A 10,271-nucleotide genomic window follows, 5' to 3' on the forward strand; every position below is an offset into this window, starting at 1 on the left:
GTGCTGGGATTAAAGGCGTGCGCCACTACGCCCGGCAGCGGCCTCATTTGTACTGAGGGTACAGTTAAAGGAATAGCGGTGAGGTGGTGGGAGGATGAAGCCCTGCACGGCCCCTCTCCCCATCTGTGAGCCCTCTCCTGACCACATCTGACACCAGGACTCCCTGGGTGGGATTGCTAGCAGCACGTGGACGTGGAACAGAATTTGTGTGTGGTCCATGCATGGCTGCATGTGAGCACATGCAGGATACCAGGCAGGATTGTAGTGTCATCAACCAGCTTAACACGGGGTTTTCACAACCGCAGCATTCAGAATTGCCAACAAATCGAGCCAGCCCAGATGCCTATTAACTGATGAACAGATAGCTAAAAGGACACATCAAATAGTGGCATAGTTTTTTTTAGTACAAGAATGACAGTATCACTGAATATGTCCGAGGGGGGAGCTTCATGTCACAGGAAGTGCTACAAGGGAAGCATTGCTGTTGGCCTCACACTGAAGCGACTGCTTGCTTCTTCCTTCCCGACATCCTTGCTGCGTGTGCACGAGGAGAAGGTCCTGATGCCCTTGCCTCACTATGTCAGGGCTTTGCTTTGGGGCTTACAGGCCAGAGAGTATAGGCTTGCTTGTTTGTCTGTTTGTTTTCGAGACAGGGTTCCACTATGTAACTGCCATGGGACTCACTGGGTAGACCAGGCTGGCTTTGTGGAACTCACAGAAATCTGCCTGCCTTAGCCTTCAGGTGCTGGAATTAGAGGCATGTACCACATGTCTGGACTCCTCACTGGCACTCTTAAGTCAGGGCCTGACAGAGGAGGAGCCGCCTAGTATGATGCTGCTTCAGTGAGGAAGTCCAGTCTCATCTCAGTGTTCCTTATCTCACGCTAGTGGATGGGTTGAGAGGGGCAGCATCCAGGATGAGCAGTGCCAGCTCTGGGATTGTCAGACCAGGTAGTCTTCACCTCTCAAATCGACATTTTCAGCTCAAAAAAGAGGTGCCAGCCAGCCTTCAGAGGACGAAACTCGTGAATGAAAAGGGATCCCAGAGTGACGTGCTCCAGGACAAACCCAGCACAGCTCCAGATGCTGCCGGTCGAGAAGGCCACCCAGGCAAGCGGTCACTCCCCATTCCTGGCAAGGTGAGTTGGCTGGCGCTACAGGGCTGCCACTTGTTCTATAAGGAACGTGGTGCCAGTTTAGTATCTTGATTAAAATTAGGTCTTCAAGGTTTTGTTTTGTTTTTATTTAATAGATGCATGGACATAAGTTAAACCCTAGGACTCACATTTTAAAAGCCTTGTGTGGTAGGGTGCCCATGAATCCCAGCACTGGGGAGGCAGAGGACACTTGGATCCCTGAGGTTAACTTGCTGGTTAGCCAGCTTAGCCAACTTGGTGAGTGCCAGGCCAGCCAGAGACCCTGTCTTTAAAACTACACAGTAGCTGGGCATGGTGGTGGTGTACGCCTTTAGTCCTAGCACTTGGAGGCAGAGGCAGGTGGGTCTCTGTAGCTGGTCTGCATAGTGGGTTCTAGGCCAACCGGGACTACACAGACCCTGTATCCAAAGTAAATGTAAGAATGGGAAGTCATCTGCGGTTGTCCTCTAATCTTCATGTGCATATGCACGTGTGTGTGTGTGTGTGTGTGCACGCGTGTGAGTGCACATGCACAGCAGTAAGGAAAGTTGGAAGCAGCCCACAGGAGGCAGCTAGACTGCAGAGAGGACAGGCCTGGCCGTGTGCAGTGAACTGGCCTTGTCACTTGGGCTGATGATCAGAGCCTAGTAGCACTTGGTTCCCAGCAGCTGATTCTCACTGATCCCTCTGCCTCTATGGTATCAAGGTATTGGGTTTTGTGTTCTGTGTTCAGAGCTCACAGACATAGAGACTGTCACCTTTCTGGTACTTTGAGCTGCCTATTAGAAAGCATGTATTAAAGCTGCCACTGAGCCTACAGCACTGATTTGAGGTCTGAGTTGGAAGCCCAAAATCTTAATTGCTGCTAGCTCTCTGCACATTCCTCTAGCAGAGGTTTACACATCACGTTCTAGACGCAGTCAGGCCTCCAGATTGAAGCTATTTAAAAGAAAAGTTGCCTCTGTCCTGAACCTGTACAGCTTCTCCCTGTCAGTGTGCCTGAATGAGTGTGATGGCTTGCACAGTGGAGGGTTATTGGGGTCCTGTGTCCACTCCACCACAGGCTTGGGGAGCCAAGACACGGGGAGTTTGACTACACTTACCCCGCTTACCCCACGCTGTCACTGGCCAGGTGTTGGACTGTAGGAAAGCCTCAGGGACACCACTCCAGGGGTGGGGAAGCTCAGCCTGAAGGGCAGGACACCCGGAGCTGGCTCAGGGGTCCCCAGGCCTGCAAGGAGGCTGGGGCCATCTGGCTCTCAGGCTCTTGGGCACCCAGGTACCACTGAGAGTCTCAGAAGAACTGAGAACAGAGTGGGGGCCCTCGGGCTGGATCTAGCCCAGGGCCAAGGGGGATAAGGGGAGAAGCTATGGCTAGATCCCACGGGGATGAATCCTAGGCTTGACGGTGGGCGGCTGGCTTGGCTTGGTGGTCATGGCTGGGGACACAGAGAGGCCCTCTATGGGAGATTAGATGGCGACTCTTTAGGCGAAAGCCTTCTCTATTGCTCCCCACAGTGGATCCCAATGAAAAGAGGCAGCCCATGTTTTTAAGACATTTTTTTGTCATGGTGGAAAGTGAATGGGTAAAACCGTGCCACATTGTTGGGGTCGGCCTGTGGCCCTCATGTCCGGGTTCGAGCCTGGAAGGCATCTTGTAACTGGAAGAGAAGAGGGAATCTAGGCGGATAGAGAAATAATGGAACCAAGACAAGCTAGTCTGCTCAAGGTTCCAATTTTTAATGGCGGACACGCTTTATAAAGGAGAGGGGAAAGCCCATTCCCTCCAAATCATCCTTGGAGCCCAACTGCAGGTGACCACGTGTAGAATCGGATGTAGACTCCGGAACAGCTAGGCCGACTCCCAGCAGGTAGCAGCAGGGGCAGTGGCAGAACAATAGAGTGGTCCAGGGAGGCAGGCTTCACCCTAGGTGATCTCCTTAGTGGTAAGCAAAGTCAAGGTCTGGCTCAGCCTGCTTCAGGCTTGTGGGAGGCTGTACCCCATGTCTCAGGGTGGGCCTGAGGTTAGAGACCTTTTGCAGGGAGGGGTGTCTGGGAAGAAGAGTTTATTGGCTAAGCCCCCCAGGCCTTTAAGGTACCTCACCAAAATGGAGATCTGTCTTGAGTCTATGTGACCATAGGTCCTCTACCTGTGAAGGAGCTTGCAGTGTAGCCCTTATGTGACTGATGGCCATAAATCTATGGAGGGCTGTGGAGGGTGGGAGTGACAGAAGCTGGGTGCCCAGGAGCAGTGCAAACCACCTTCTGTCCCTTCAGGGTCACCGGGGTTTCTCACCTTTGCTCAACCAGGAACCAGGCTCCCTTACACGGTCCCACAGCACAGTCTTAACATTACATTAAAGTTAGAATCTCCTAGAGGGGGTTTGCTTGTTTATTTATTCATTTATTTGGTTTTTCCAGACACAGTTTCCTTATGAAGCCTTGGCTGTCCTGGAACTTACTATGTAGACCAGACAGGCCTTGAGCCGAGATCTGCTGCCTCCAGGCCTCCCAAGTGCTCGAATTAAGGCATGAACCACCACCACCTGGCATCTAGAGGTCCATGGTGGATCTGTGTAGGTCCCATGCAATTACCACACTATTACATTTGGAGGATCCATGCAGTTTCGTATCCACAGGATCCCACAGAAACTGAGGGGTGACTATATTACTTTTTTCTATAAAGATGATAATTGTTACTGAGATTTTTTTTTATTGGATATTTTCAAGATTTTAAAATTTTATGGGCTGGTGAGATGGCTCAGTGGGTAAGAGCACCCGACTGCTCTTCCGAAGGTCAGGAGTTCAAATCCCAGCAACCACATGGTGGCTCACAACCATCCTTAACAAGATCTGACTCCCTCTTCTGGAGTGTCTGAAGACAGCTACAGTGTACTTACATATAATAAATAAATAAATCAAAAAAAAATAAAATTTTATTATATGTGCATGAGTGTTTTGTCTGGATGTCTATATTCCATGTGTGTTTCTGGTACCTGAAGAGGTCAGAAGCAAGTGTCAGATCCCCTGAAGTTATAGATGGTTGTGAGCCATTGTGTGTGTGCTAAGAATTGAATCCAGGTCTCCTGCAAGAGTTACAAGTGCTCTTACCTGCTGAGCCATCTCTCTAATCCCACTAAAGATTATCCTAAAGTCCTACATTAGCAGAATTAAGTATGTGTGTAGTTAACAAAATCCTGGCTAATTTTTCAACTTTTCTCTCAGTTGGGGCTAAAGAAGACCCTGTTAAAGCCACCTGGCTATACTGGCAATCTCACAAGGAAGTCCTCTACCTCAGGGTCTGCTTCAAGCCTGGAGTCTGGTGTCTACAGGTCTTCAGTAGCAGGCAAAGGTGAGCAGCTCCCCTCTCCCTGGGAGCCCTGAGCACCACGTGTTTTGGCTGCACAGGATGCTGTAGAGTTACAGCTCAGGGCTGAGGGCTAGGCAGGACTCGACTCATTGTCCTGCTGCCCTTGAATACTTCCCTCCTGTAAGGAGAGATGATCTCAGCTGGAGGCATACAGACTCATGAAGTGACATGAAAATGTGGTTGTTCACACTGAGCTATGCATCCGTGAGAGCACAAGGGCATTGAGCCTAGCCTGAGTCCTTTGGGGCATGCGCCCTTGGGCTCAACCTACCTAAACAAGGCTGCCATCTAGTGGTGGAGTGGTATAGGGACCAGAGAATGCATCTGGGGTTTGCCTGTGGATTCTGGTTTTGTCCGCTGGCGCATGGTGAGGGCTTTTCACAAGATATGAGAAGGCTGAGCTCTCGAATCAGCCTGGTCTGGAGTCCTGACTGCTACTTGGTGGTTAGCAACCATCTGTGCCCTTACCTTTAAGTCAGGTGATACTGTTGACCTTGGGGAAAGTTCCTATGAGTCTGGAAGTGCTCAACGGCCTTCTGAGGTTCATGAGTCCATGATCAGGACAATGCATGGCTGCCCTGCCCAGGAGCTGAGATGGGTCTTTCTCCACTGACTCAGGACACTGGCACCATGTGTTGTTTATGGAAGAACTGTAGGGTCAGATGAGATTGTGGAGCAGGACCTAGTAGGGCTAACACATGGCATAGACATGGCTACAGCATTAGTCTTCGCTGTGGACTCACAGAGTAGGTCCATTGCTAGTTGCGTAGACTGTCCACTTTCTTCTGCTCATCAAGGAAGTGAAAGAAGAGCTTAACCTTGTGAATGCACACACTCCTGCTGCTGAGAGGTAGGTGGTACTCAGCTCAGGTTTGGGCAGCCTGCTGGTCCCAATAGTCGTCGCCTGATGGGTCTGATGTTAGGTAAACATTCTAGAGTGTGTGTGTTTGTGTGTATGTATGTGTGTGTGTTTAAAGTGTTTGGAAACTGGCTTGAGTAACCGGCCTTGATGATCGAATCTTGCAGCAAAGTCCAGTGAACATCGTTCAAGTATTCCTGCTAGCGGCTCCCAGCGTCGGTCAAGCACCAGCAAGTCAGGCAGAATAGGACCCGCCAAGTCACGCCAGGCTTTGCCAGCAGCCCCTGCCAGGGCGTTTGGCAGACAAGCCAATAAGGCTGATGCTGCCCAGACAGTGGCTGAGCAGCCCAAGGTCCCCACCCTGAGTCCTCTCACCCAACAACCCCACACTCCAGAGCAAAGAGGACCAAGGCTGGACCCCGACACCGAGACACCTCAGTTGAATAAAACTGTCAGCATAAAACGACGGGACTCCTATCTGAGCTGCAAGACAGAGGCCGTGTCTACCACAACAAACCCATTTAAAGTGCCCCAGTTTTCTGTTGGTGAGTAGAGCTACATCGTGGCAGGCTTTAAGGTTTTGGAGAGGTTCCTGGTGTGGCTGGTGCTGTTGGGCTTCTTTAGCTCTGATACTCTGTCCAGGGTGTGTTCTGCCGCCCACTTGTGTGTCCATCCCTCTGGATGAGCCACTGCCGCAGGCCTGCATCTTTCTCTCTGTTGTCCTCAGTGTGGTCATTATGTCTGCAGCTGTGGCTTTTGTCGCACCTGGGTGGTTAGAGCTCCGTTGTTCTGTTGATGTTGGTGGTTCCGTTTCTGTGGTTCTGTGGTTTTTACCACCTGGATTATGTTTTCCTTAAGGGGCTGAACTTGGCAGCCAGTGAATGCAGTCCAGCCTGCTCCACCCTGCAGCCTGCCACAGATGGGTCTAGAGTGGGTGCAGTTTAGCCTGTGGCAGGCGTGGGGTTCTGTGCAGACACTGCTAGTGTCCTGTTGGTTTGCTCCGGCCACTCAGGCCGGGTGGGCTGTGCTGTTCCTCGGCCTTGCTCTCCACCAGTCGCTCACCTTGACCTTGAGGCATTGCCTGATGCTGCGCTGTGCAGCTGCCCTTTCAGGAGACGCCGTAGAGTCTTCTAGAGTTCTTTCCCTCTGTGTGGCTTCACTCCAGCTCTCTGGGGAAGAGGATAGACAGTGTTCTAGTTTGCTTTTTGTCACTGTGATAAACACCAGGACCAAGGCACCTTGAGGAGTTTGTTTGGCTTATACTTCCATGTCATAGTTTCATCATTGAGGGAAGTCAGGGCAGGAACTCAAGCAAAGACCATGGAGGAATGCCCAAGGGTGGTACCACACACAGTGGGCTGGGCCCTTTCCTACACCAGTTAGCAATGGAGAAAATGTCAGTCTGATGGAGGCTTCCCTCACCCACATGTGACAAGGTCACAACTAAGAATACCAGGCACAGATGGGGTGGTTCTTTTGGCCAGAATAGTCACCCCAAGCAACAATGCTGAGCTGAGATCAGAAGCCCACTGAAGAGGCAGCCACTAGAGAACACAAAGAGAACGCTCAGGTGGAGGAAATGATGCTGGAAAAGTCCAATGGCGGCAATGTGCTTGAGTTCCCGGAGGAACGGGAAGACAGCGGCAAGAATGCAGTTGGAATAGACCCTACTGCAAGCCGCACAGCCTGGTTTTATTCTTTTAAAAAAGGATGTTGATTTCCCTCCCATGTCAGAGTCTAAATAGAAGACCAGGGGCACCATGACCCTGCTGTGTGCATCTGCCGAGGCCAGCAGGACTGCATAGGCTGGAGCCCATCCTAGGGTTACTGTTGCTGAGATGAAGCACTGTGACCAAAAGCAAGTTGGGAAGAAGGGGTATATTTCACTCAGAGTTCCAACTAACAGTTCATCAAAGGCAGTGAGGGCAGGAACTCAAACAGGAACCTGGAGGCAGGAGCTGATGCAGAGGCCATGGAGGGTGCTGCTCTCCTCACTCATAGCTTAAGCAGCCCAGGGATGGTACCTCCCATGATAGGCTGGGCCCTCCCCCAACAGTCAGTAATTAAGAAAACGTGTGGTCAGCAGTATTGTTTTGGAGCACACCTGGCCTTCAATAGCTTGCTAAGATGGGCCCCTTTCATGGCTGGGGCCACTTTGCCCGTGGCTTCTAAGACAGCAAGCTAATACATGGTGGTCCGGGCTCCTGAGGCTTTGGAGCCCCAGATTGACTCTCAGGACCATGGGAGGCAAGTTTGTGTTTCACACGGAATTGTGTGGTGGAGGGACAGTGGTGTAACAGACCATTTGGGTTATGCTGGGCTTTGCTTAGTGGCTAGTGAGCCCATGCTAAATTCTGACTGTCAAAATAGCAGCTGGGGCATCCACCTAGAGATTCTTGTCATCTATAGAATGTGTATGTGATGTGCTTGAAGCTAGGGGTGCCACAGCTCAGGGACATGAAGGCTTTGCTGCTTGCTGGGGCTCTGTCCACATGATTTCCATGGACATGGGGTGCAGGGATCAGCCTGCCAGGAAGAGGAGACTTGGGAGGAGCCTGCCATGAAACTTAGACCCAGGCCAGTTAGGGAAAGTAGCTGGCAAAACAGTACAGAGCGTTCTCAGTACCAGACCTGGCCCTGGCCCCAGCTCGGGCCTCAAGAGGATTTCCTGTGTGTCTGTCTCATTGGCCTTCTGTCTTTACTTGGCTTGGACAGTTGGGAAAGTGGGGATGTTTAGAGGAGAGTGCCTGGATGGTACTGCACATGCCAGGCTTGCCATGTTGCTCTCTCTCTCTTTTTTGTTTTTGTTTGTTTGTTTGTTTGTTTTTTGTTTCTTTGAGACAGGGTTTCTCTGTATAGCTCTGGCTGTCCTGGAACTCACTCTGTAGACCAGACTGAAGTCGAACTTAGAAATCCGCCTGCCTCTGTCTCCCAAGTGCTGGGATTGAAGGCGTGCCCCACCACTGCATTGCGTTGCTCTCTTCTGATTGGATTTCCCTGTTCTTAGGTGAGTCACCTGGCGGAGTAACCCCGAAGTTCTCCCGGACACATCGGCTGCAGTCCTGGACACCAGCGAGCAGGTAGCCAACAGGAGTTTACCTCCTTTCTTACCTTTGGAGAGCTCCTGATGTGACTGTAGGCTCCATGGAGGGCCACCTGGGCTGCAGGTCAAGCTTCTGAGGTAGAGGCTGTCTGTCACACTCACTGTGTGCTGGGTGAACCCCTGCCAGATCACAGAAACCCCTTTAGTATTGCTTTAGGTGCTGAGCCTAGACCACCCCAAAGCTCCTCACTCTGGGTTGTGGAGGGGGTTGGGGACAAGGCGGCAGAGTACAGCGTCAACATGTTTCAGAAGTTCCCTGGTCACTGGTTTGTGCAGTTAGGGACCACAGGATGGAGCAGATGCTCAGACTTGGGTTTCAGTCCTGCTCTGTGACCCTGAGGTCTAAATGCCCTGAATGGATTTCCTCATCTGTCCCTTGCTCTCTGGCCCAGTGTGTCACTTACAACAGTGAGAACAAATCCATACATGCACAGATGCCTGGGGACTACAGGGACTCTTGAAGTGACAGCCTTGTCCCCGCTGCTCCTTTAGCTGCATCCTTTATACCACTGGTTCTGATACAGTCCAACTGAGGCCATCAGCACGTCTTAGGTCGCATCCTCAGGGTGACCATGGAAGTGCACTTCAGGGGCTGGGGGTTTCCAGACTAGACAGCTTCCCGTAAAGGGAGGTGCCGTCCTCCCATGCAGTTAACAGAACCAACTCCAGTGCAAGGTAGCAGCTTCCCTCAGAGATGAGCACGGATGTGCAACTGTATGCCACATAAGCTCCCCATCGTGTCTTGATCCTGGTGTTTATCACAGTGACAGAAAGTAAACTAGAAGACTATCTCACCCCCATGTCTCAGCTACCTGGGAAGTGAAATAACTCCTGCCTTCCAGGTCCCATCAGGGGTTCCATTGTGGGCATGCTTGTCTTCAGTAGCACTTGTGGCAGCGCCACAGTGTCCACAGTAGAAGGTGGTCAGGGCGGTGGGCCTGGGCCTTGATCTGAGAGCACCCAGTGCCTGGATATGCTCCGAGTAAGCTGCCTGGTGCTCATATCATGCTATTTATAAAGTTTGTTTCCAGACTCTGAAAGACACAGAAGTTGTCTTTGATGGATGGTAAAGTTGGTAGGTGACTTCTGAGCCTGCTAGGACTTAGTGTTAGCCCTGTGACCTACAGTTGTTTCATTACAGTGTCTTAGTTCTCTGGGGCTACTGTAACAAGCATGCCAACACCTGGGTCTTTCTGTGTTGATGGGCTAACCTCACACTCTGTCTCCTTTCCCTTTCCTTGCTGTTATTATTGACTTGTGCCACGATGCTGGGCATCTGGGGATTTAAGTGGGTGAGTGGCATCCAGGGTCAGGGCATCTGAGGTTTTAAATGGGTGAGTGGCATCCAGGGTCAGGGCATCTGAACATGGGAGTGTCTGACGTGGGTCCATTGCTCGGCTCATCACATCTTCACATGGAAAGACAAACACGGTGTCTGGACTTCTTTCTTCATAATGATGCTAATCCTGTTGATTGGTGGGTGCTCTGACTTCTGAGCCAATCACCTCCCTGAGGCCCAGCCTCCTACATCATCATCTTGGGGATTAGGCTTTCAGTATATGAATTTGGGGGATTCAAACATTTAGTCCATAGCTGATAACAACCTGACTCAGCCTCTGCGTTAAGAACAACAAAATAACATTTGGGAGATATGGTGGTTAAGGCACCGAACTGCCAGGGAGCACCTAGTTCCCCGACTCAGTTTCTCACCTTTGACTCAGGGATCTTTTCTTTCTTTCTTTTTTTTTTTTTTTTTTTTTAAATTTTTTTTTTTATAAAGACAGTGTCTCAGTAGCCTGAAAG

At 50.9% G+C, this 10,271-nt stretch overlaps 1 protein-coding gene across 1 annotated transcript in view; it reads left to right on the top strand.

Annotated features, from left to right (window-relative positions):
* Gtse1 (G2 and S-phase expressed 1) overlaps positions 1-10,271 on the top strand; it is a 17,975-nt gene that overhangs the window by 4,338 nt on the left and 3,366 nt on the right. Inside the window, exons 5-8 of the mRNA XM_021183470.2 lie at positions 984-1,139; positions 4,362-4,488; positions 5,533-5,910; positions 8,373-8,445. Coding sequence (XP_021039129.1) covers positions 984-1,139; positions 4,362-4,488; positions 5,533-5,910; positions 8,373-8,445 — 734 coding nt within the window. The remainder of the gene's footprint in view (positions 1-983; positions 1,140-4,361; positions 4,489-5,532; positions 5,911-8,372; positions 8,446-10,271) is intronic.

Source organism: Mus caroli, chromosome 15 (assembly GCF_900094665.2).
Source record: "Mus caroli chromosome 15, CAROLI_EIJ_v1.1, whole genome shotgun sequence".
In the NCBI taxonomy this organism is placed as follows: domain Eukaryota; kingdom Metazoa; phylum Chordata; class Mammalia; order Rodentia; family Muridae; genus Mus; species Mus caroli.